A 27,057-nucleotide genomic window follows, 5' to 3' on the forward strand; every position below is an offset into this window, starting at 1 on the left:
ATGACTTCATTCGCACCCAAACGTGGACAGGTTCATCCTTACGATGTTGGCAACTTACAGAAAGCAAAAGCGCCTAAAGCACACGCGAAGGACTCTGGCTCCCGCGCGCCAGGCGGCGGCGTCGCGGGAGCTGGCGGAAGAAGCCGAGCGCGCTCGGAAACGTTCGCCTCGCCTTCGGTACCAATCGGCAAGGGGCGGGGCTCGCGCGACGGCGCGTTCAGCGCGGGGCATTGTGGGAAGGGCGGCCGGTGCAGCCGCGGCTGCCATCTTAGCAACTCCTGCCGTTGCGGCCTTGTCGTTGGAGGCGGCCTTCGTGGCGGTCGTCGACCTCAGGGAGCAGTAGAAAGTCAGCTGGCTGACAGCCGTCCTGTCCCCGGCCTCGACAGGACGGCCAGCCCGCGTCCGGAGGCGGAGGCGAGGGCAGCTGGGCGCGTGAGGGGCCCAAGGCCAGCGGTTAGTCACAGCGTCGCCCGGAAGGATGGGCCGGTCTCGGAGCCGGAGCTCGTCCCGCTCCAAGCACACCAAGAGCAGCAAACACAACAAGAAGCGGAGCCGGTCCCGGTCGCGGTCCCGGGACAAGGAGCGTGTGCGCAAGCGCTCCAAATCCCGGGAAAGTAAGCGGAACCGGCGGCGGGAGTCGCGGTCCCGCTCGCGCTCCACCAACACGGCCGTGTCCCGGCGCGAGCGGGACCGGGAGCGCGCCTCGTCCCCGCCTGACCGCATCGACATCTTCGGGCGCACGGTGAGCAAGCGCAGCAGCCTGGACGAGAAGCAGAAGCGAGAGGAGGAGGAGAAGAAAGCCGAGTTCGAGCGGCAGCGAAAAATGTGAGCGCCCGCGGGGGGAGGGGCAGGGCGATTGGAGGTGGCGGGGCTGGGGTGGCGAGTGGGAGACGGGGGGCTGGGGAGTGGGAGACGGGGGGCAGTGGGAGAAGGCGGAGCTCGAGGCGGGGAGAGAGGGGGCTCGGGCTTTGGGGGCCGCGAGAAGGGGAGCTGGAGGGGTCGCAGGAGCCGGCCCGAGAGGCTGCAGCCCTGGCACGTGGAAAGTCTGGGGCAGGACAGTCCCATGAGCTGGCTGGGAAGGTAAAATAGCGGGGCTCCTGCAGGAAAGGCCTAGAGCCGAGAAAGCGATTTTGGCGCGAGAGAGGAGGAGAGTGCCGGAAGCAGGGGGTGGAGTTCCGAGCGGGGTTGGGCTGCGTCGGCCCGAGCTATCGGCTATGCTGAAGATGTGGATGGTGAGCGTTTGCTGGCCCGCTGGAGAAGAGCAGAAAGCAGTTAAGCCGTGGGGTGCAAATCGCAGCTGGCTAGAGCGCTGGAGTATTGCGGCTTAAATTAGGGACAGGGCTTCTCGGGAGTAAGACACGTTAGGTGTCCAACAGTACACCCCAGAAAAATGCGTTTTACTTTGGCGTATTGGCCTTGTTAAAGATGTCGCCATCACGTTTCTCGGGACTACTCGGTTTTTGTTTTTGTTGGGTTTTGAGGTGTAAAAACGAAATGCGTAAACATTAAGTGAACAGTACGATGAATTTTGACGTTTGAATTCAACTGCATAATTGCCATGCTAATCAGAGCCTATTCTCTTTGTGCTTTTTATTAATTTTGGTTTACATTTCTCCGTAGAAAACCGGTGCAATTCTGTTATTTGTTTCCCCTTGTAGTGTGCTTACTGTTTAGAAGGCACTTGACTATTTGCTTTTATTTTTGCATTGCTCACATACAGAACTTTTATGTAGGGAAAATCAGAGTCACAGTAAGGTTCCTAATTTGAAGTACCGTTTGGGTAAAATTTACTTCTGAAAAAGTGTCACTTCTCAAGTATCTTTGGATCTAAGAGTAGGTACAAATAATCCCAAGTTAGTGAACTTTTGGGTTTAAAATGTAGGGTGTTGTTTTGGTTTAAGGCCATGGTACTCTGATGCTCTGGATATTCATTTTCCAAAGCCGTGTTGAAAGGTAAGGTTAGAGAGATGTGCTAACCCTCCCTGTTTAGCCAGCCACCTTCCTCACTTCTTCAGTGCATGTTTAGAAAGTGCTCGTGAGGCAGGAAAGTTAGTGAATTTAGAATTTTTCTGAGAGAAATTTCTGTGTACTGAATTGTCTAGGAGTTTTAAATTTTTCTACATTTGCATTTGTGTTATATAGGTTTTCCATCAGAGTTTGTTTCTAAAAGCAAAGTTATTAAGAGGTAGGGGACCGGAGCACTAACTATAATATTACAGAGGAAGCAGTACCTGGAGAGCTATTTGGCTGCATTCCTTTAAAACATGCACCATGCTTTCATTTTTTCTTTACTTCTTAGAACTGTCAGTGATATACATGTATGTATTTAAAAACCAATTACAAGTAATTGTTTCACAACAAACGTTGATTATATAGAACCCAGTTTTTTGGTCTGGAACGAGATCCTTAACTGTAAAGATATGGCTCTCAAATAACTATCAACAGATGTACGTTTAAAAAATTACCTAGGACGTCTCTGAGATAATTTTCCCATGTGAAAATAAAGAAGACCTCTAAAGAGCAAAGAGTTGTTATTTCACTGAAAAGCTAAGACTCGTAGGAAAAGTGGAAGGAAACTTGGTATGCAGAGAGAAGCATTTAGCAAGCTACACATGAATAGCAGACAAGAAATCTAGGGATGAAATGAGAAAATAGAGCAGCTGTATAGTTCCAAGTTGATAGAAGAACCAAACTACCATTAACATTTATGAAGGGAGGAGGGGGCAGAGCTAGCAGCCACCTGGATACCATGCAGTAGACACTACTTAATATGGTCTAATGCCTTGGAAATAATGCGAAGGAAACAATGGAAAGACCTAGGTTTTGGAGCCTTGGGAATGGGCAGAAGTAGTTGTCTGTCTCCAACTCTGTGATGGTTAGTTCATTCATTCAATTAATATTTATTGAGGATTTATGTAAGATGATTGACCCCTCTCTAAGATCTTGATCTAGCTTGAAGACAGATAGGTAGTTAATAATGCAGTGTGGTGAATCCTGTGATGGTGATGTACCTGTAGAAAGGAAGCATTCTAGATGGGTAAACACATGAGATCTAGGAAGGAATGAGTGGCGGATAAAAATCCAAGACTGTCAGGCTAGGCATGGGAGGATGCATGTGACCAAAAGAGAGAGTCTCCTCCACCCCTGCCAAAATAAAGGGAGAGGGACAGAATGGTCTTCAAGTGGAGTACAAAGGTGAATGTTGACTGGAACAGAATGTTCTGTAAGTACTAAAGTCATGGAGTGACTGGAGAGGTAAATAGAAGGCTGGAAATCATGGGACGAATCTTGTATGCTGTATTAAAGAGCTTGGGTTTCATCTTAGATACAGGAAAGGTTTTAAGCAGGCAAATGGCATGGGGCTTTTTTTTTTTCTTCCCAAACAGATCACTGACTGTTGTATAGGATACGAACTAATTACAATAAGTCTACAGAGGAGTAGTGAGGGAGTAGTTGTTGGAATGGAAAATGAGAAAGATTTAAGAAACATTTAGGGCAAATAGTTGGATGTGAAACTAAGAGAAAGAAAGCATTGATGTTGGCTTTCAAGGTTATATTGTGGCTATTGCATCTCAGCCACCAAATGTTTAAGTAACTACTGTGTGTCAGACACTGGTTAAAATGTCAGAAGTCTGATGGATAGAGAAGAGGGAAAAATCAAGGGGAGTTTCCTCTTGGCACTTGGGCTGTGGGCACTAATTTTTGGATATCGTGAGTTTATCCAAGGTTGATACAGGGGAGTGAAGCCTGGGGGAAACCTTAAGAGTAGATAGAATGACCCAAGAAGAGTATGGAGGGAGAAGAGCAATTAGTTCATGGCCTGAAAGAACCTAAGGGGGTCTTTGTATTTACAGTTGGACAGAGGAAGACAAGTACGTGGTGGAAGCAAAGTAAAGGGGTACCAGAAGAATGCACAGTGTCTAGAGGTCCAATGTGAAATGGAGAGAGACAGGAAAATTAGAATCTACCGTTGGGCTTAACCAGTTAGAAAGTCTGGTAAGATTGGAAACGAGGTTGCCTTGCCATTTACAGTTCTGAGGCCTTGAATAAATTGCCTACCCGTGAGTTTGATTTCTTATCTGTGAAATGGAGGTAACTGTCTTGCTTATTGTGAAGATTAGAAGCAGTGCATTAGAGTATCTGGACTGTGCTTGGCATATAATGGACCTCAATAAATAATGTTTTTAACATAATTTATATACATCCAGATTGAACTTGGTGAATTTAAGAAGTGATCTTACAATGTAGTAAAAGGCAGACCTTAAAAAATTTTTTTCTTCCGGCCAGCCCTGTGGCTGACTGGTCAAGTTCACGTGCTCCACTTTGGTGGCCCAGGGTTTCCCTGGTTCGGATCCTGGGCGCGGACATGGCACCATCATCAGGCCACGCTGAGGCGGTGTCCCACATGCCACAACTAGAAGGACCCACAACTAAAATATACAACTATGTACTGGGGGGATTTGGGGAGAAAAAGCAGAAAAAAAGAAAAGATTGGCAATAGTTGTTAGCTCAGGTGCAAATCTTAAAAAAAATTGTGGGGCCAGCCAGTGGCTCAGCGGTTAAGTGTGCACGTTCTGCTTTGCTGGCCCGGGGTTCGCAGGTTCGGGTCCCGGGTGCGGACATGGCGCCACATGGAAAGCCATGCTGTGGTAGGCGTCCCACATATAAAGTAGAGGAAGATGGGCACAAATGTTAGCTCAGGGCCAGCCTTCCTCTGCAAAAAGAGGAGGATTGGCAGCAGATGTTAGCTCAGGGCTAATCTTCCTCAAAAAAAATATTTTTTTTCTCATTTTTGACTAGCTAATTCACGGTTCAAAATTCAGATCGGTTGTTTTCTGTCTTCTCCCTGTGTCCCAGCCATTCAGTTTTTTTCTCTCTCTTCCCTCCCCGCACCCTTATTATCATTTTCATATGTATTCTTTTGAGATGCTTTATGTTTGTTTATTAGCTGTTGAAAAAATGAGCAACTGAAAATGACTTGGAGTAAATCAGGGAAAGGTCAACGGCGTAGTAACTTGCTATAGCCTGTGGTATCAAGGTTGAAACATACTTAAGCGTTCAACTGCATGACAGATCAAGAGCCTTCTGAATTAGAGTATCTAAACCAGCTACAATCTATATGAGTGATTCTTAGAAGAATGAAAAGCTCATTGTGAGAGCAAAGAGCAGCTTTTATGAACAAATTCAGTATATGGAACTGTGTATTTCAGGGAGAGGAGGTTAGGGTTTTGAGACAACATTAGGGCATAAAATCTAGCTGAGGATAAGAATTTTATGAGTTTTTAAAATAGTCATTTTGGTACTTAAATCTTTGTGCATGGCTTTGCCTCTCACACTGGTCCTGGAGAATCAGTGTAGGGTAGTAGACAACTTAAGGTCATTAACTTTGGAGTCTACCTAGGTTTATTCACCTCTCAGCAACATGGAGTGAGCCAGAGCCCAGCTATAAACTGCTTAGCCACAGAAATGCAAATGATGACATGGTGTATGAAGCTCTTGGCGCAATATTTGGTACCTGTTCAGTACTGTACTGAGTAAATGCCGTTTGCTAATAATATGAAGTGATTCCTGGAAGTAAGCTCCTGGGGTTGACTTCATACATTTTGAAGACATTTAAAAATAATATTGCCAGTTGCTCTGTACAAAGTGATACTCATTTAATAGTGCTGTATTGCTGGGCTCTTGCTGTTTTGTTTTAATAGTTGCCATTTTAGAGTTGATTGTGACTAGTGTCACAAGCAAATAGCTGAGAGCATGGAGAAAATGGGGACCTAATGTTATACCATTTCCATTGAAAAACTTGAAGATTTTGATTCTACCCTTTCATCAGTGGCACAGTTTCTTGGCAAGCGAATGGATTCAGCAGAAGAGCCTGAGGAAAAGATTAGAGATCAAAGAACATCAAGAGAGTGGTACCTCCTATGGCAAAAGTTTTAAGGAATGGATAGGCAGTGATATTAGATGATACATCTTTTGTAAGATATTAATGACCAAAAGTGTTTGTGGTTTTATTTTTGTTTTCAGTAAAGTTTCAGTGCCTTTTATGAAAGTTAGCCTAACAGCTGCTTTATCATTGATTCTGATAATGAATTTATCATCAATAAAGATGAACTCATGCTTAATTCGGTTGTACAGGTGCCCATTGGTTTTCTGAATTCAGTGTGTGTGGGGAGGGGAATTAAAGCAATATTGGGCTTTGACGTTTTCAACACTGGATCTAAAAACTGATTTTAAAATTCTTTCTGATTACCAAGGTAGCAGTTTTAACCTGACCAAGAATAATAGCAACAACAGAAATTATATTCTTGATAATACTTGTAGGGGAACGGTTCTCCTGTGGCGCCCTCACCATGCCTGTTTCCACGTAGGACACAGCTGCTGTGGCGCCCTCACCATGCCTGTCTCCACGTAGGACACAGCAGCAAGGCTTAATTACAGTTGTGGTGGGATGCCCTGTGGTTCCTCCAGGAACAAAGGGAGATAAGCAGCCTTGTGAAAAACTCCGCTAGGCCATTTTTCATCCTTCCGGTTTCAGTTGAGCTTGGGACTTTCCACTTGCTCTCTCCTTCGGGCTACAAAACTACTGAGCTGTAGTTAGAATTGGTTCCTTAGCCGCAGAGCAGCCCACCACCTGTGCCTGCACTGCCCGTCCCTGGCCCAGCTGGTTTGGTGTCCATCAGTGGGAGCAGAGAGCAGAGTGGGAGCTCATACCATGTGGATCTGGCATTTGTTGTAAGTAATAAACTGAGTTTATTTACGCTCGTTTTCTCCTTACTGACCAAATCTATGGAAATGTGGCCCTATTAGTCATTGTGCTATAACTATTAGGGACTGCTTGACAAAAACCTGAACATGTATCAAGTCTCTTCCACCTTTCCCAAATCCCTGTTAGTTTGGAACTGTTTCTATTGTTAAGCTAACCTAAAGCTTTATCCTATTCTTTTCCCTCTTTTTTACTTTGTGTGGAAAGTTTTAATTGGAACTGTTCACATAGTCCTTTTAATAGTTGAATGGTACCATTTTTGAAATTTTAAAGTAAAGTTTCTTTTTAGGTTTCTAATTTCATAAGAACCAACTAGCAAAAGTGTGTGTGTGGGTGTATATACTTTTGAAACTTTGTATTATGAAAACTTTCCAATGTATGCAAAAATAGAGAGATTGTTATAATCCTAATATTCCCATCATCCAGGTTCAGCAATTGTCAGCCTTACTTGTTTTCTCTCATTTCTTTCTCTTTGGATGAACTAGAGAAACAAAATTTTTGTATTGGAGGTATAATTTCCATTGAAATTGCTACCTGATTTTCTTTAGATATCCGTGGCAATTCATTTTTAGTGTTGAGGTAGGTATCTCTTCTCTTTTACTGAGCTGCTTATAGATAGAAGCTTATTGAAACTACCATAATACTAAATGTTATTGGAAGTTAAAAAAGAAAAGCAGTGTATTTAGAATATGTGTGTTAGACTTTCATATCTTTTTTTTTTTTTAAATAAAAGACATCAATAATTTTGTGTTGGGGAGGAGATAGGTATGAAGCAACAGAGTCTTCAGAATGGGTATTGCAAATATCTAGAACCTAAAAGAAATTATGCTTTCTCAAGTAGCTACTACCTCCTTAACAGAAAAATGTAGAGATTATAAATGCAGAAACTGAAATGCATCAGAATGTTAAAGATACATTGGTGTTAGTTATGGTAGCACTGTGAATAAGTCACAGGAGTTGAGAATGAAAGCACTTGAGTGAGAATTGAGTCACTCCCTAAAATAGAGTTGAATTGAAGTGGATTGGGGTGTTTAAAGATCACTTAAAAACTATAAAGTCTTTACTAAACAGAAAAATTAAATGACTGTCTGACACGTATATATGAGTCATCAAAAGATATAAAGGATACAGGTTGTATTTCATTTTGTGGATTGTGAGAAAGTTGAAGCATTAATAAATTCGCCTCTTAGGATTTAGATACACTTCTCAAGCCTCTGAATTCATTCATTCAACACAAATTATTATCTCAAATAGTGTTGTTCAATAAAAATATGTGAGCCAGCAATGTAATTAAAAATTTTCTAGTAGCAACATTAAAAAGAACCTAGTGAAATTAATTTAATATAGTCCCAATCTATCTCAAAATGTTATCATTTTAACATATAATCAAATAAAAATATTTAAAATTTTTAATGTATTTTCTTCATACTAATCTTCAGTTCAGACTAGACACATGTGACTAGCAGCTATCATATTGAATATCAGTGGTGTAAAATGACTGGGGTTTCCACTCTAGTGCCTTGATAAATATCAGTATTTTCACAGAATTTCACTTTGAGTAAATAATCTGGTTTATAATATCTAAATGGAATTAAAATAATTAAAACAGTATCATGCTTCATTGAACTTTTTAATAGAACTGATAATAAAAATATTTCCTTCCACTTTGCCATCTCTAGAAGAGCTTTTAATTGAAAATCAGTTAACAAAAGAAAGAAGGTACCGTAAAGGGTATAAAATTCAGAACCTCAATAAGTTGGTCTGTATTTTCACTAAAAGCTACACTACTATTGCCTTAGCAGTCTGAATCTGTATTTATTCTGACTTTGCTTGGCGGGGTGTGGGGGAGAAGGAATTTAGCTGGTCTAAACTGCTTGCTATATAATAGTTTCTCCTGACTTCTGTGTAACTCAGCTCTTAGGCGAAGTGGAATGGCAGATGAGCACATCTCTCTATTTACCAGCTTGTTCTTTCATTATAAAGTTGATAGCAAAAGTGGATTTCCTGTTTCATATTTATAGTTCCTAAAGTAAAACTAATGAATTAGGCTCTTTGTATGTACTAGTCTTTTTGTATTTAGAAAGTGATAGGAAAAAAAACACATGGTTTTATATTTATTTGAATGTCTGTTTTATATTTATTTGAATTTCTGTATCACTTAACATCTTGGTATCTGTCATTTACTTGAATGTTACGTTAAAATGAATAGTAAACTCTTAGAAATATATAATCAGGCTTAGTGTTTACAGGCTTTTAACTAGTTTTATTTCGATTCTTAGGTTTATTTCTTGTATTATCTAAGTCATTTTTTCCACTTTGTTTGCTAGTCGGCAGCAGGAAATAGAAGAAAAACTCATCGAAGAAGAAACAGCACGAAGAGTAGAAGAATTGGTGGCAAAAAGAGTAGAAGAAGAATTAGAGAAAAGGAAGGATGAAATTGAACGAGAAGTTCTCCGAAGGGTGGAGGAAGCCAAGCGCATCATGGAAAAGCAGTTGCTCGAAGAACTCGAGCGACAGAGACAAGCTGAGCTTGCAGCACAAAAAGCCAGAGAGGTAACGCTCGGTCGTTTGGAAAGTAGAGACAGTCCATGGCAAAACTTTCAGTGTTGGGTGTGCCTCCTGCTCAGTTCAGAAAGAGATGGAATACAGACTAATTCCTTTCTCATCTAAACTTAACATTGCTGCGAAAGTTAATCTTTTAGCCTATTCAGAAGTGCTGACTGACATTTAAAAGTTATTTTCATAAAACGTATTCAAGGATACTTTTTGATTTAACGGAACTGGCTTACATATTTGAGAAGTGTTTGAAACTTTTGCCATGGCTGCAGGACTTACATTCTTTTGTGGGAGGGTGGGGGGAGACAGGGAGTGGTAAAGGGAAAAGGTTAAAAATCCACCTGTGGTTGTGTATTCTTTTCTGTTTATCACTCTTATTACCTAGACTGTGAGAGGCTTTTTGCCTTCAGTCAGATTAAAAAGAGCAGGGCCTAACATTGAGTGACAGCACCTGCTTTTGATAAATAGGTTTTCTTGCTCTTCTTTTTTTTCCTTTTATCCCTCACCCCCTACCCCAAATCGTGCTCAACACAATGGACTAATTCTAGCATTCTGATCATAAGGCCCTCCATTTTCCTAATGTGTTTTAAGAAATCTTTTTAGGAAAAATGTCCAGATTATTCATCCACTTTTTTAGTATCTACTAACAACTCCTTTTTTTCTCTAGAGAGTTATGAAGGAACAGGTTGTCCTTGTCTGGAGTCAAGCTAAACACATGATTTGTTTTATCAGCAGCTGGAGCAGAAGTTGAAAATGTCTTTCTGTGAGACAGTAATTTGCTACTGAAGCTTCATGGCTTATTTGCACTAATTACTCCAGGATCCTAAAACTTGTTGAAAGTCACTGAAACACTCAAGGCAAATTACTTTATAGCATTGAGTGTCCCTCAACATAGTTTGCATAATGAATATGAATTCCATTGGTGTGTGCCATAGGAAATGCTGTAATTATATTTTCTTAAAGTTAAGTATTTGATTCAAAAATATATGTTGTCATTTTTAATCTTGGAATTATTGTGGACAAGTTGACATCATTAAATCTGTCTGTTTAGCTTAGCTTTTCAAATGCATTTTCCCTTGTGCTGTCTTTAACTAGATATACATGTCTATATTTGGTGGATATCATAGACTGTGCAATTGAATGTATGAAATTTTTATATCAGTGCTTTTAATGAAGATATTTTTGGAGTAATGGTGCTGTCTTGTAGCGAGTTATTAATCATAGGAAGATTTTTTTCTCTTCATTTGCTTTTTGTTTCATGTTAACAATTTTTTTTTACACGGACACAACCCTCTGACAGTCTTTTCCAAATATTAAAATCATTTGAATATGTATGCTGTGATCTGAACACTGCCCAAACCATCAAGCAATCTTCATATAGTTTGCATTATAAAATCTCATTAAATTCTCCAAGAAAAATAAATGACAGAGTTTTATTTCCTGACCATGCACCCCCTGGATTCCTGAATTTCAGTTCAGACTGTAGATGACAAGATAAGCTGCCTTTAGAAATTGTCAACATCTGAATGTTAAGTCCATTTTCCCCATGGAAGAAGCCCTTAGTTCCATGAAGTATGGATTACCATTTGTATTTTTCACTAACAGTAAATGTATTTTTCTTATTAATTGTTTGCCTTAGGAATGATGAATTACATTTTTTGTTCCTTCTTACCATAAACATCTGCATTCCTCAGCTCAGCCTTCCTTGTATGTTGTTTCTTTATAAATGGTTGAGCTGCTGATGCAGGTATTGCCAAGCTAACAGTACAAATCATTTTAAAGAGGAAGCTGGCGCGTATGGCAGCCGAGGAGCACACTCTGCAGGACACTGGACAAGACAGTAAATATTCAACTTTTAATGCTGATTAAAGGAGTATAGGTAAAGAATACGTAGGTATACATAATTGGTGAGACAAATATTCACTTTATTTATATTTTATATATTATTTTTTTAATTTGGTAAATACTATCCAGTTTGTAGTTGTCCTTGTTGATTTGTGTGATATTAAAGTATTAGTAATAATTACCAGGAAACTATCATTAGGGAGGGATTAGTCGGTTGCTGTTTGGACTGGGAGGGATGATTTAAATTTAGTGCTAGAAACAAATTTTAGTGGCTGCACAGTTTATCGTTTGTCAGACAGAAGGTAGCTGTAAAGCTACCCTGTAAGTCAGATCAAAAGAATTCAGAGGAAGATTAGTAAAGATTTATCAATAAAAGTAAACATTTTATTTTTCTAACATCTTAACATGTCCTCCCCTTTAGGAGGAAGAACGTGCAAAACGTGAGGAGCTAGAGCGAATACTGGAAGAGAATAACCGAAAAATTGCAGAAGCACAAGCCAAACTGGTATGTGGAAGGCATATGTGAAAAATATTTTGTATTGCTTTATTTTTTTCTAATTTTATGGAATGATTTTGTGCTCTATAGTTCACTTATCTTTTAGAGTTTTCAGGGTTATTTTAAGGGATTTGAGGCAAGGGTAGGAATAATTGACTAGGTTTTAGCTGCTGTCTTCCAGAGGAATCTATTTGGGGACAATCCAGGAATTCTAATTAATCTGGAGAAAATTCCAGAATTTGCAGTAGTTTAAAGCAGTTTTACTGGGGGAAATTATACCATCCTCCACCCCAGTGTTTTCTTTGCTAACCACATTCACACTTCTCCTATGCCTAAAAAAACAAATAAAAACAAAAGCTTGAAGGTATTTAAACCAACTAAAATGTAGCATTTCACTTGGCACTAGTTGCCTTCTTACCAATTATTACACGAAATAAGTAGGTAGCATTTATTTGATAGTAAGTGTACCAGATTAATAAATACTTTTTCTTATTCTAAATTTTCAATCTAGCAAGGAATACAGAGACTTAAATAATTACAATATGATACAGAGATGTAAAAGGCAACACAGCAATTTTTAAATTTTAACAAGCCAGTGTAAAAATATTGAGGTAATCTTTTTAAAATAGAAAAAAGTTAATCAGTATCACTTCTATTTTTTTCTTTCAATTCTATTTTTTAGTACTGTTCTGTATTCTGTTTTGTTTTTATTAAGCAAATAACTAGCATTTAAAGTGGAATAAAACTTTCGTTGTTTTAGGGTTTTTTCATTTAAGAGTGTGAATATATTTTGAAACAGTCTCAGTATGTGAAGAAGAAAAGTAGAATTAAAGGACCATGGTTATAGAGAATCTGAAAAACAAAGGAGATAGTTAGGCAGTACAAGGAAAAACTTTCTTTTTCCCATGTATGTGGCATATAGGAATTCTTCTTAAAAGTAAGAATATAAATCAGAGGTGGAAGGAAATTTACTTAGGATGAGTGGGGGATTAGTGGTATTTAGTGCCCAGGAATGAAGACATGCCTGAAGAGGAACTCTTGATTTTAGATATCTAGAAAAGCTTTCTCTGGTTAGAAACGTGTTGAGAATAAAACAGTCATAGGAAAACATTTGCCACTAAATCATACTGTTGACTGAGGAAGAAAAGCAAATTGTACATTCCAGTTAAATGGTTTAGAAAAAATAATTCTGTGACTGTATTTATAAAGGTACAGAAAAAGATCTGGGAGGGTCTAAGTAATTAACAGTGGATCCCATTGAGAGTAGGGGTGAAGGAGGACCATAAATATTGTGTCCTATAGTTGATAAGAATGTAAACAGTTAAAACTGTGGGGCACTTGGTTCTAGAGCATGGTCTTTTAAAAGATAGTGTGCCCCACACAAGAGTCGATACTGCAAATATCCTAAGGAACTTAATGAACTTGACACAGTGGATTCTTAGTTATCCCTGTTCTGGTTATCGTGAAGTCCGTAATAAAAAGGGAAGACTTAATCCTGCTTTCCCAATGAAAAGACCTTAAAATCTGCTTAGGTAGAAAAAGTGATATGAGAGAGAACGGGATGAGGAGTCATTTTAAGATAGATCACTACATGCTCATTAATAAGTATGTAATAATGGTTTTTTAGTTGATGCCATGTAAGGAGAAAATCTCAGTGCAGGTAGGAGGAAGTAAGAAAGTGTGAATCTTAATTTGAGTTTTGGAGTGTGAACTTTGAAGGGTAAATACAGTCTGGTTTGTAAGGCATGGCTATTTCCAGAAGGGAGGAACAGTGTAATTGGTATTTAAAACATTGAAGCAAAATTACCAAGCAGGTGGGATAGAATCCTCTTAGGACGTGATAAGAGATTGGATAGTGAGTTCAGTTTGTGGGTGGCCTGGAATGCCAGATTATGACTTCTACAGCAAAACTCCTCAGCTTGGTGTGCGCTGCCAAGATCTTGATCCCTTCTGACCCGAGGGGTGGCTGGGTGTTTAGGGATAGCTTGGCCTCCTTAGATTTCTCTAGCAGCCTTCTTTGTTTACCCACGTGAGCCATAAAAATAAAACTCTGTGTGGCATTACTGGGAAAAGATTAGCAAGCATGTTCTAGAACAGTGCTCCTCAAGTGGTGGTAATTGGCCAGTTGCTGTTTTTGTCTTTTAATCCCAGTTTGTCTCAGACCTCTACTTTTGCAAAATACTTTTAAAGTGAATTATTAGAAAAATGAGGTCAAATTGCTGTAAAAGCTTCTAGAACACTTATTCTTGGTTTTTCTGCGTCTTTTGGGGGATCAGTTAGAATTGGCGAACTGTCACTGGTTCGTGGGCCATGCTTAGACTAGCGCTGTTCTAAAACATTTGAGTTTGGTCTAACGGACTGTGGTGACACCATTCTGACTGCATGTAACCAATAAAATTTCATTGAAAAGATAGTGGAAAAGGAGCTTGAATTTGAAAAAATTTGGGAAGAATTTGGACATAACTCATTTGCTTCTTGTGTTTGATAAAGTTGGAAGCATAAGAAATTATTGTTGATGTTGGAGAAAATTAATTTTTATTTGGTTCTATTGGGAGTCAGGCTTGCAGGGAAGTGGAGTATGTAGGAGAAGACAAAAAAATGTTACTGTATAAAGATGCAAGGCACATTTTGAGGTTTCTTTCATTTGTGTTTTCCTTTCCTCTTCCTGTCACTTTTGAGCACAGTTCTTTAATCTTTATACACGTTTATTAGGAAATACTGCGTGGAATGTATTGAAAGTCCCATTAAAATAATATATATTTGAGAAAGGAAGGGGAATATAATAGATTGTTGTAGACAACATGGGACTTTCCTGGGTATGTCAGCAGTGGTAGTTTATCTTGAACTAAAAGTTCTGTTTGCTTCATGACATAACAAGTATGCCAGAGATGTGGACAGGTTCATTGTTCTATATGAAGCAAGAAGAATAGGATGTATTCTTGCTTATAGAAAGTGAGGGAGGAAGAGAGAAGGGCCGAGTTTAGGGGCCAACTATTCACGGAATGTTTACTGAGAAACTATTATGTGTAAAAAGCAATTTGGAGATAAAAATAGACAAGACAGGAGCCAGCCCAGTGGCCTAGTGGTTAAGTTTGCGTGCTCTGCTTCAGCTGCCTGGGGTTCGTGGGTTCAGATCCCGGGTGCACACCTACGCGCTGATCATCAAACCGTGCTGTGGAGGCATCCCATATACAAAATAGAGGAAGATTGGCACAGATGTTAGCTCAGGCAATCTTCCTCCCCGAATGAATGAAAAAGACAAGACATTAAGTTCTTTTAAAGAATTGAATGTGTTAATGCTAGAGACAAGGACAACTCCAAGAAAAGTTAATATTTGGAAAGTGATGTGGACAATGTGAGATAATTGACATAAGTGTCTTGGGGTGGCCCAGGAACCTTCCTGGAAGAGATGTCGCTAAGCTGAGCCTTGATGGATAATTAGAAATTGAATTTAGGATAGGGATAAGAGTGTGAAGAAATGAAGCAGGGCAAAGGCCTTTTGGGAAGCAGAGTTAGAATAAAGGCAAGAGTGTATGGGATCTCTCAGGATGGTGGGTAAAGTTGTAGTAGTGGTAGAAGTTGTAGTAGTAGTCCAGCTGTATGTGTACTAAGAAGTTTGTGTGATATTTAATGGGAGATGAAGTTTTGAAAGCTGGTTAAAGAGAGGTTGGAAGAGAAAGTACCCTGGGGGAGATTGCTTAAACATAACCGTGAAAGACTAATACAGTGTCTCTTACAAATCAATAAAGAAGACCAACTCCCTAACAGAAAAAAACTGAGTGAGAAATGTAAAAGAGGTAATTTGCACACATAGAATGAAAAGTAACTGTGATAAATTCCTGAAGATATATTCCAACTTCAATAGGAAAGCAAGGAAATGCCCCACTCTTTTCTTTTTCTCTAATAAGAAATACCAAATTAGACAAAACTTCTTTTTTATTTCATTAGTACCAAGTGTTGGCAAGGATGTGGTAGGAAGAGACTACTTTTTTGTATGGTGATCCTGGGAGTTTAAATGGATAGGGCCATTTTAGAAAATAACAGTAAATCAGTAAATATCAGGAACCTTAAATTAGTTCTGCTTCTAAGAATTTCTCTCATGGAAACTGAATCTGTACAAATAAATTTACATGGAAAAATGTTCTCCATGTTATTTAGAATAGTGAAAATTGCCCAGATTTTTAGATAAATTATAACACATGCATACAGTGTATTTTTCTATAGTCAAAAGTATTTGATAATACAGGAGAAACAGCTAAATATAAAACTTACGTATACATTATGATCCTGCTAATTTGGAAAGTATATTTGTACATTTTAGTAGATGGGAAAATATGCCAAAGTGCTAAGAATAGTTTTCTTTAATTGGTAGACTTATATGTACCTTTATACTTTCATCTAGTTTGTACATTTTCTACAAGTAATGTATATCACTCTTACAGTCTCATAAAAATAATTAGTAAAAAAAGTAAATTTAAGCCAAACTTTGACTAACTTTTAAGTAGGTCCTTATGGCAGGAATTCAAAGATTGGTTCCAGTAATGACTATAATAAGGAATGCGTTAGCTTAGCCACATGGGCTCTCATATCTGAAAATAATGTTAAGTGCTCTAGACCAAGGGTATTTTTTGCTCATTCCAATTCCAAATTGTTTATCAAGATATTTGATTTTGTCTGTCCATAAGGAGGCAGAAAATATTAACTGACAAACATAGTTGATTTATTAAATTAAACAAGAATTAATCCTAATGTGGCTTGGCTTGACTTCACTTGTCTTTTTGGCAGATTGGTTGCTAGTTCTTGGGTTAGTATTGGCAATGCACAACTATTATCAAATATTTGAAAGGCTTTTGTCAATACAGTGGAGAATTTTAATTTTCCTTAAAATGTTAAAGATAGTATTTAAAATTTTTTTAATTCTTCTTCACATAGTTTTTTTATGATGTATTTGGGAGAAGCCCAGATACTATTCTGAAATGTATATGACTCTTACTTATTTAGAAAGGGAAACACTAAGAATGGAGATAGTTGCTGCTGTGGAATAAAATGGGTTTTTTCCAGGAGGTTGTGTCAGTAGGATAAAATGACCCTCAAACTATCCCCTGGTGAAAATTGTAGTAAAATGAAATCTGGTTAATTAATCTGTGTATAAACACCTAGACTATAATAAGAATCAGACTGACAATTTCTAATAAAATTATAAACATGCTGATGAGAGGGACAAGTTAATTTTAACTGGGGTGATGTTCTTTGAAATTTTAAAATATATGCAAATTGTAAGTTCTAGATCTATAGTCTATTTCCTCTCTTTAGTATTGAATTAGTTTTCCACTTACCCCTTGCCAAATACGGAGATATACCATGTTAATCATGGTGTAACACTGAACCTCACCAGTTTGAGACATGAAAAAATAGTACCGTGTTTGAAAGTTGAATATATATGAAGTATTCCGCATACAGTTAGTTGGCTCTCTGTATCCATAGGTTCTGCATCTTTGGATGCAGAGGGCTCACTGAGAAGCTTGAGCATCTGCAGATTTTGGTATCTGAGTGGGGTCCTTGAACCACTACCCCACTGATACCGAGGGACGCCTCTACTTAAGTTTTAAGTAAATCAGATCTCACTTTGCAATTAGAGAGCTCTGAAAAGAGTTCTTAGGAAAATGTAAGGAAGGATTTTTTAATGAGTTTGTGTGGGAGGCTTAAAAATACCCCCACCCCCCCAAAAAGGTATCCATGTTCTAATCCCTGGAACCTGTGTATATTACCTTATATGGCAAAAAAAAAAAAAAAAAAAAAGATCTTTGCAGATGTGATTATGTTAAGGATCTTGATGGGGAGTTTATCCTGGATTATCCCCTGTGCCCAAAATGCCATTACATGCATCCTTATAAGAAGAAGGCAGAGATTATACCACACAACACACGCAGGCGAAGCTGAAGACAGAGCAGAGAGAGATTCGAAGATACTGGCCTTGAAGATTGGGGTGATATGCTTAGAGGGCAAATCCTGCCGGCCGCCAGGAGCTTGAAGAAGCAAGGAATAGACTCTTCTCTGGAGCCTCCAGTGGGAGCACAGCCCTGCTCATACCTTGATATTGGTCCAGTGGTACCAATTTCAGACTTCTGGCCTCCAGAATAATTTTGTGGGGTTTTTTTTTTTGGAGGAAGATTAGCCCTGAGCTAACATCTGTTGCCAATCCTCCTTTTTTTGCTGAGGAAGACTGGCCCTGAGCTAATAGCTAACATCCATACCCATCTTCCTCTACTTTACATGTGGCACACCTGCCACAGCAGGGCTTGACAGGCAGTGCATAGGTCCACACCTGGGATCCGAACCTACGAACCCTGGGCCACTGAAGCAGAATGTGTGAACCTAACCACTGCGCCTGCAGGCCAGCCTTTAATTTTGTGTTGTGTTGTTGTTGTTTGTTTGTTTTTTTAGAGATGGGCACCTGAGCTAACATCTGTTTCCAGTGTTTTTTTTCCTTTCTTTTCTTCTCCCCAAAGTTCCCCAGTACATAGTTGTATATTCTGGTTATGAGTGCCTCTGGTTGTGCTATATTTGAGACAACGCCTCAGCATGACCTGATGAGCGGTGCTTTGTCCACACCCAGGATCCAAACCAGCAAAAGCCCGGGCTACCAAAGTGGAGCACGCAAACTTGACCACTTGGCCACGGGGCCGGCCCCTTTTGTGTTGTTTTGAGCTACCAAATTTGTGGTAATTTGTTACCCTAAAATATGAAAATGGTTTTGGAATTGGACAGTGGGTAGAGGCTGGAAGAATGTTGAGGCACATGATAGAAAATGCCTAGACTACTTTTAAAAGACTGTTGGTGGAAATATGGACTTGAAAGGTGCTTCTGGTTAAAGCTCAGAAGCAAATGAAGAACATGTTATTGGAAACTGGAGGAAGGGAGGTCTTTGTTATAGAGTGGTAGAAAACCCAGATGAATTGTGTCATACAGTTAGGTGGAAGGCAGAACTTAGTGGTGGATTTGCATAATTAGCTGAAGGTAGTTCTAAGTATTGAAGGTGCTGTCTGGTTTCTTCTTGCTATTTATAGTAAAATGCTAGAAGAGAAAATTTGAGGAAAGAACTGATAAGTAAAAAGAAACAAGCACTTGATGTTTGGGGAAAATTCCAGTCTATCTAGATTGCAGAAGATGCTAAAATTAGGAGATTCACTGTTAGAGAAACTTTCTCTGGAAAGAAGGCCAAGGGTATGACTGGTCAACCTTTTGCTAGTGCTGAGGAGATTATACCTGTAACTCATAGGTTTCCTCAGCCATTTTAGCAAAAGCCAGGATTAGATGAGATTATCCAGGAAAGATCTATGGAGGACCCTCTTGTCCAATATCCTGACATACATGGGAAACCCACAATGTTTTTGAGGATGTTATATTAGCAGAAACACTGCCGATTTGTACTGAAAGCGACAGAGAGAACATAATGATGAAAGGCTGTCAGGCTGTCAACAGACTCCACTCATAAAGGAAAAAGTGATATATGAAGACAGAATGGAGAGAGTTGAAGATACTGGCCTTGAAGATTGGAGTGATGGTTTTGCAAACCAAGAAACCCTGGCAGTTGTCAGAAGCTGCAAGAGGCAAGCAACAGATTCCTTCCTAGAGCCTCCAGAAGGAATGTGGCCCTGTCAACACCTTGATTTCGTTTCAATGATACCGATTTCGACTTCTTACCGCCAGAATAGAATTTTTTTTTTGTTGTTTTAAGCTGTCCAGGTTGTGGTAATTTGTTAAAGCGGTCTAGGAAATTAACATAGCCTGAAAGAGAGTGGGACATTTATAGTAGAGTGAGCTTATATAAGTTGAAACAGCACAGCACTTAGGATAGTTAATAGTGATGTGGTTACACATTTTAAGAGACAGAAAAATATGATATGGCACCAAATGTGCATGTGAGTTAAATATTTTAATTTGAAATGGTGGGGAAGTTAGGATTTTCAGTCTGTGAGAGACTCGATCCTAGTTGATAAGGTAAAAAACTGACTTAAGATTATGTTAATGTATTCTGGGCAACAATTTAAAAAAACTTTCTGGACGGGGGCTGGCCCCGTGGCCGAGTGGTTAAGTTCACGCATTCCGCTGCAGGCAGCCCAGTGTTTTCGTTGGTTCGAATCCTGGGCGCAGACATGGCACTGCTCATCAAACCATGCTGAGGCAGCGTCCCACATGCTACAACTAGAAGGACCCACAACGAAGAATATACAACTATGTACTGGGGGGCTTTGGGGAGAAAAAGGAAAAAATAAAATCTTTAAAAAAAAAAAAAAACTTTCTGGACATTAACGTATTGACATTGTGTAGGGTTGCTTTAAGGATAGAGACTGAAAACAAGAAGGCCACTGAAGGCCAGTCAAAAAGTGAGGGCTTGAATTGGTATGGTGGCAGTAATACTGTAACGAGAAAATAGATAAAGTTGGTGAGTGATAAGGGTGAAGTGAGAGGGGAAGAGGAGGAAAAAGGAAGGGAAAGAAAGTCTGTTTTAGGAACCAGTGAAGACCTGATGTAATCATGCTAACAGGCAAGAATCACCAGGTGTTTAAGGACAACTTCCACAAAAAGGAGTGAATGACCAAGACAAAAGAACTCACCTGAAAGAAAAGAGAATTCAGAGTTAAAGATTAAAGATGAAAAGAACCATGTCTAGATGAGTATATGTTTTTTTTAATTTTAGGACGTGAATCATAAGCTCCTGAAGGCACCAGCTCTCTCTTTTAACAGTATTGCAGAGCAGTCTCTCCAGAGCCCTGGAGAGCAGTGAGTTTTGCACCTAACATTCCATACCAAGCTCAACTGCCAGTCAGTTCCTTCTTGAAACAATTGTTTCCACTTAAGGTTATGTGGGATCTCAGGAGATGTTATCTAATGTTGAAGTTTCAAAAACATATTTAAGGTTATAAAGATAACAAAAGGGGAATTAAAATGAGAAAAAAAGGGGCTAGAGGAAGTGGGTGGTGGTATGAATTCTCTTCAGATGATAGCTAATGATATCCAGTAATGATATACTCTAAGGAGGTAACTCTCAGAATAACTAAATTGCCATGGACCCCTGGAGGGTAGGGGGGATTGCTTTTTTTTAATCTTTCTGGGTTGTTTTTTAACCTTCTGTAAGAATAACTTTAGAAAATTTAATGTATAGTTTGCTAACGGTCAGAACTAATTACATCACATTTGTTTTTTTAACGGTTTCTTATTTGTTGTTTGCCTAAAGTGGGATATACATTATGCTTCTTATGGAAGGGAAGATGAATCAAAGAATTAAAGTTACAAGTGGCAGAGTGGAACAGGTGTCTGTGTCTCAGAAGGTTAAATGCAGAAATCCACATTTCTGAGTAGTGGCATGATTCCTAATTGTAACGTTCATTCTTTCCTATCATTGCTACAATCATTCCTAATAAAAGATATTTCTATCTTTGGATTCTTTTTATTCTGTAAAATTTCATATGTATCTCAAGTACAGAGAGGTAGATTTCAGTATCCCTGTTTGCTAAAGAGACTGCTGCTAAGGGTCACCTTGATGTAAAATTATAGGCAATGTAAGAAGAACACTCTGAAAAGAGCAATTTTGGAAAAGGCAGTGGGACTTCTGGGTGAAGGGTGTTGGGACAGAACTGGGAGGGGTAAAAAGACCCTTCTGTAGTGGTATCTTTTGCTCTTGTGTATTTCATCTCATTAATCACTCAAGTGGGTGCAGGAATGAAAGCCACCTATATGAGACAACACAGAGTCCTGGATATAATGTCTAGAGAGGCCCACCCTCCTGTAATGCCTCCAGTATTGTGAGTGTTGGCTTTCTCTTTGGCCTGCATGACGTCCACCATGTAATCCTTGTAGGAGAGTTTGGTATTGTTCATCTGTACAAATACACATGCACATACATTCCCCCCATTGGGAATAATGCTTTCTTTTGTATAAATTTGAAAGAGAAGAGGGGACAGGAACAATGGATGTCCTCTGGCAAGGGGGATCATCAGGAAGGAAGCAGCACGTTAGGCAGTTACTGCAACAGGTGGTGATGCAACAGGTGGTGAGGGTTTAGAATACTTAGGAAGTAAGGTGTAGGGTCATACCACTTATAGATAGATGGGCAGAAAACCAGTTTACGTCACTTGAGAGCCACTATATTAAAATGAAAGATGGCTTTGGTTTTTGCTTGACTGTTTTTTTTTGTTTGTTTTACTACGGTGTAATTGAATAACATTTATGCTTAGTTTAAAGCTATAATAGAACAAAATACAAGTACTTGTATGTAAAGACAGGAAATTCACCTGCTCAATTCATTTTCAAAATTATTTGCATTATCAAGTACTTGTAATATGCTTAGCACTAGGGATAACACTGTTAGCTATAGTGCCTGAGAAATTACAGCTCCCCCTCTACACACATACACACTTACATCCTTTATTTGTAGACTTGAGTGAAACTGAAACTTTTCTTTTTCTTTACCCAATCTAAAGGTAATTTCAGTGTAGTAGAATTAGTATTTTGTGTCTATGAAGGATTTTACTTTAAAAATCTTGGGGCTGGCCCGATGACGCAGCAGTTAAGTTCACATGTTCCGCTTCTTGGCAGCCTGGGGTTCACTGGTTCGGATCCTGGGTGTAGACATGGCACCACTTGGCAAGCCATGCTGTGGTACGTGTCCCACGTATAAAGTAGAGGAAGATGGGCATGGATGTTAGCTCAGGGCCAGTCTTCCTCAGCAAAAAGAGGAGGATTGTCAGTAGTTAGCTCAGGGCTAATCTTCCTCAAAAAGAAAATCTTGTTTGCTTTTAATTTTTTGAATAGGTGATGTGATCACATGATTTAAATTTTCTTTTAGAAAGATAAACAGTGAAGTCCTTCTGCCTTTCTCTCCCATCCACCTTCTTCCCATCCTCATCTCCAAAAGGTCTATTTATTTATGTTTTTGGTTTGTTTTTCCAGAGTTTAAAATGCATATTTAGGCAGATACAAATACGTATATTTTTATTCTCTTTTTTGCATAAAAGTCGGATACAGTACATACTATTTGATACTTTGCTTTTCTGACTTAGAGATTTTTCCATTTCAGTATATAGGGATTCCTGTCTTTCTGTTTTGTTTTCTTAACAGCTACATAGTATTCTGTTTTATAGCTCTTCCATAATTTATTTAATGGTCCCAAATTGGCAAATATTTGGGTTTTTCCAGTCTTTTACAAGCTATGTTGCAATAAATAACCTTATTCAATTTTTCATGTGGCAAGTATATTTATAGGATAAATTCCAGAAAGTTAAATTGCTGGGTAAAGTATTATGAAGATGTAATTTTGGAAGATAGTGCCAAAGTGCTCTTCGTAAGATAGCATTTGGTATTATACTTTTGAATTTCTGTTAATGTGATAAGCTAAAAAAAATGTTATTTCTGTAATTTTAATTAGATTTGTGGGTTCAGGTTGTGTTGTTCAAACCTTTCACTCCCCAAGGTTCTAATCTGATTTCCTAGGGGCTGAGTTAGAACCTTAGGGAAAAGTGAGTCTGGGTGTTTATGTTGGTAAGGGTTTCCCAAGCACATGCACAGACACTTAGAGTCTTTACCTCGGTTCACTTGCACATGCCAAGCTGTGTGATAATGTGTTAAAACTGTGGATAAAGTAATTGGCATATGAATTCACTAAAGATGATCACAAGCAGATAATTCTGTTGTAATTATCAGTGAATGTCTAAGCAAGAGTGGTGATTTGAAATGGATTTTGATGTGTAGGTAGGATTTGAGTAGGAGGAAAGAATGGCATGTGAGCAAAGGAGAGGAGGAGGAGGCAAGATAGAAACGAACGAAAATTTAAGAGAGAAAAGTAGAAACAAAATTGAACCAGATTATAGAAAGTCTTAAATAGTATGCTAATTTAGTAAGTTAAGCCCTGTTCTGTACACAGTGGAAATCACTGGAAGTTTGAGGGCAGAAGAGAGCAGTGCTCAAGAGAGGTGAGACTAGCAGCATTGTGTAGGATGAATTGAAGGGCAGAGACTGGAAACGAGGAAACTATTTGAGAGAGATGTGGGGCCCTGAACTGGTATGGTTGCAGTGGAAGTGGAAAAGAAACTCTAGCTGAGAGACTATAAAAGGAGAATTAACAAACTTGATGACTATTTGGGTGTGTCAGGGGAAGAGGGAGGAGATAAAATAAAGCTGTAGAATACAGATGGCAGAAGGGAAGGTAGAAAGGCTGATTTATTTTAGGGTTAGACTTGAGGAATTCAAATCTTGAGTATGTAGAATTCTGAAAGTACCCAGAGGTCTCCCAGGTGGGTGTCCAGTGGAAATATACCTTAGGAAAAAGATCTGAGAGACAGAAGGTATATTTTAGCTCCCTGTTGGATCTTCCACCTTATGAGATTACAGAAATTTAAAAATGTATGAAAATCCACTCTTTTTCTTCATCTTCCCTACCTACTAAATTCCCACCATTTTTAATGCTGCTCTTCCTCATCTTTGACTTTACTTGATTTCAGTGGATTTTCCCGGCTGTCCGTCTTCCATGTTTTAGTCTACACCCCCCCCCCCCCCCCCCCCCCCGCCACCGTATCTTAAAGTAAAACAAACCTTTTTGTATTACTTACCTATTTAAAAGTTGGGTTTTTCCTACCCACAAGATAAAATTGAAGCATTTTATGTTGCGTATCAGAGTCTATTACCTTCCCTATCTTCTGCCGTAAACCCTATAATTTAGTCACATTGAATTTTACTATTCCCAAAACCTATCAGTGGAGACAAACAGGACTGATCAGGTGGAAGACCTTGGTAATTTGAACCTAGTGTTTTGTATTAAAAAATTGTGGGAGGACAGAAATTTTTTTAAAGTGAACAGGAGAATGAATAAGGAGAAAGGTCACTAAACTTATTTTTAGTTTTTGACCATCTAGAAAATAATTTCAGTAGAATAATGAAGATGGAAGCAGTGACTCTTTAAAATTTAACTTTGGAACTAGGAAGGCATTCAAAAGATGCAGAGAATATTTTAAGATCAAGGTCAGATAGCATAAGAAGGACAACTGAGTGATAACTGAGATTAAAAATTCAAAACAGCAGGTTTTCTCAGCCTTGGCACTGTTAACATTTGGGGTTAGATAATTCTTTGTTGTGGGGGGCTGTCTGTGCATTGTAGGATGTCTAGCAGCCTGCCTGTCCTCTACCCACTAGATGCTAGGAGCCACCCCTCAGTTGTGACAACCAAAATCACCATCACATATTGCTTAATGTCCCCTGGGAGAGAGGAGTAAAATTGCGTCTGAGAATTAAGGAAGTGGGCATGGTATCTTTGGGAGTGAAGAAAGCGAGACTTGATGAGGAAGGAGACCATGAGTAAAGAGGGGAAATACATAGAGAACACAGGAAGGAAGTTGGTTGCTTGAGACTGAAGGAGTTGAAGGCCCTGCAGGAGTTAATTATACCAGTGTCCACTTGAAATTTATCAGATAGCATTTTATAGTCACCCACGTCAAAAACGTTTCCTGAGTTTTTCCCTCTCTGGAGAAAGGGATCTTCAGTGTTTCTTGATTGTGTATTGACAATATAATGTAGCCCCAGTGGGAATTTTTCCTATAATTTTATGTATGCCTTTCTAGTTACAAATTTAGTTACAGTAATTGCTAGATAATAGACTCTTTGGATAAATCCATGCCTTGGTTCATAATGACAGTTTTAATCTGATGCGCTGAAGGTGCAGACAAAAATAGGTAATAGGACAAAATCTACACTTGATCTCAAGACATTTTTACAAATTTCTTTCCATTTTCAAAATATGTAAGTGCTTTCCTATAATGTGTTCATGTATTTTTTCATAAGAAACAAAATTAGAAAATATAGGAATAACTAATAAGGAGTGCTTTCTAATTCCTTAATATTTTCTTCTGTCACTTTTTGTGTGACCTTAGGCAAGTTTTATTAAACATACATTTGACTACCAATTGTCACCTTATTTCCCAAATATTACTAATAGAAGACATGAAATTCATAGAAAGTTCTGATTTTTGCTTTTAACTTTCAGGCTGAAGAACAGTTGAGAATTGTTGAAGAACAAAGAAAGATTCATGAGGAAAGGATGAAACTAGAACAAGAGCGACAACGTCAACAAAAAGAAGAACAAAAAATTATCCTGGGCAAGGGGAAGTCCAGGCCAAAACTGTCCTTCTCATTAAAAACCCAGGATTAAATTGCAAACTCTGAACTTTTTACAAAGAAAAATGGAAAAACTTTGTATGGTAGCTTCATGTTGAAGTGGTTTTTTTTTTGTTTTGTTTTTGTTTTTTTAATTTGGAAAATCTGGAAAGTTAGCTTGTTCTAATAGGGGCTATGCTCTGCAATTCCTTTTTTTCCCCCCTTAACTTTCATTAAGTCAAACCCTTATCAGATCATTGTTGTCTTCTAAAAGTGATATATTTTTCACCTGTTTGGATTCCGTATTAGTGGTCTGAGGAAGAGCAGATCACTTTGTAAACTACGGATGGTCTGATAAGGTTTTTACTGACCCACTGACTTCAGAGTTATACTCTGTTTATTACATCATAATGCTGGTTCTGCTGACTTTTTGTTTTTTTATATATTTATAAAAAAAGAAAAAGTTGGTAATTGCATTGGAAGCTCCCAGAGTGTTACTGGACCCATGTGGTGTATTGTTAAACCAGTGTCCTCAAGATACTGTTGCTCTTGATGTTCCTGATACAGGTAAGGAAACAGTTGGTCAGCTGTGATACAAAATATATATACAGTCAGTATTGTCTCTGTTCAATTTGTTTTTATTTCATTGACAAAATCAAACCAGCATTCCCCATTGTGTAAATAAATGATTTTGCTGAATAAAGTCAAGTCTTAAATTCCTATGTTGAAGCAATTTTTTTTAAAGTTCTGTTAAGTCTTAAAGAGGGTGGTTTACTTTTTGATGGTCAACAATTTAAAAATCCTAGAGCTATGCTACATTTCCTCTCATTTATACTTTTAACATAGGATTTATATGTACATTAAATATACTTGTGAATTAGTATTTAATGGCTATTTTTACAAATATCTAATTTATGCTGATACAATAATTACGACATCAGTATTACCTTTAAGAAAGACTAAGCACCCAGAAAAAGATTTAAATTCTCAATCCTGTGCCTCTGTTTTAGGATATAAGTCTTATCACCACAAATTATACTTAATAAAGACTAGAAAAATGCTTCTAAAAATTTGTAGGATCTTAGATTATTTTCAAAGTGGGCCATCAGAAAGAACTTAGCTTTCACAAAAGGCTAAGGTCATCAAATCATCTTCAGTGTAGGGTACCTGCACGTGTATTTTCGGGACAAACACATTTAAACTTCTTACAAGTTTTTGTTTTTGCATGTGGTATCTTATGGATGACTCTTTT

General features: G+C 38.6%; 1 protein-coding gene across 3 annotated transcripts; it reads left to right on the top strand.

Moving 5' to 3' along the window:
- The first annotated feature begins 240 nt into the window (after positions 1 to 240).
- ARGLU1 (arginine and glutamate rich 1) lies at positions 241 to 26,527 on the top strand. 3 transcript variants are annotated; one of them, XM_046664319.1, is made up of 4 exons: positions 241 to 825; positions 9,091 to 9,316; positions 11,586 to 11,669; positions 25,696 to 26,527. In XM_046664319.1, exons 1-4 carry the CDS (start codon positions 479 to 481, stop codon positions 25,858 to 25,860), a joined length of 822 nt encoding a protein of 273 aa, XP_046520275.1. In that variant the 5' UTR covers positions 241 to 478; the 3' UTR covers positions 25,861 to 26,527. The 3 variants fall into 3 exon arrangements, 2 of the variants coding, with proteins under 2 accessions (XP_046520275.1, XP_046520276.1); XR_006889065.1 differs by lacking the exon at positions 25,696 to 26,527 and having other exon boundaries at positions 9,091 to 11,159; positions 11,586 to 11,639; XM_046664320.1 differs by lacking the exon at positions 25,696 to 26,527 and having other exon boundaries at positions 11,102 to 11,639.
- Positions 26,528 to 27,057: the final 530 nt, after the last annotated feature.

Source organism: Equus quagga, chromosome 6 (assembly GCF_021613505.1).
Source record: "Equus quagga isolate Etosha38 chromosome 6, UCLA_HA_Equagga_1.0, whole genome shotgun sequence".
Taxonomy (NCBI): Eukaryota; Metazoa; Chordata; class Mammalia; order Perissodactyla; family Equidae; genus Equus; species Equus quagga.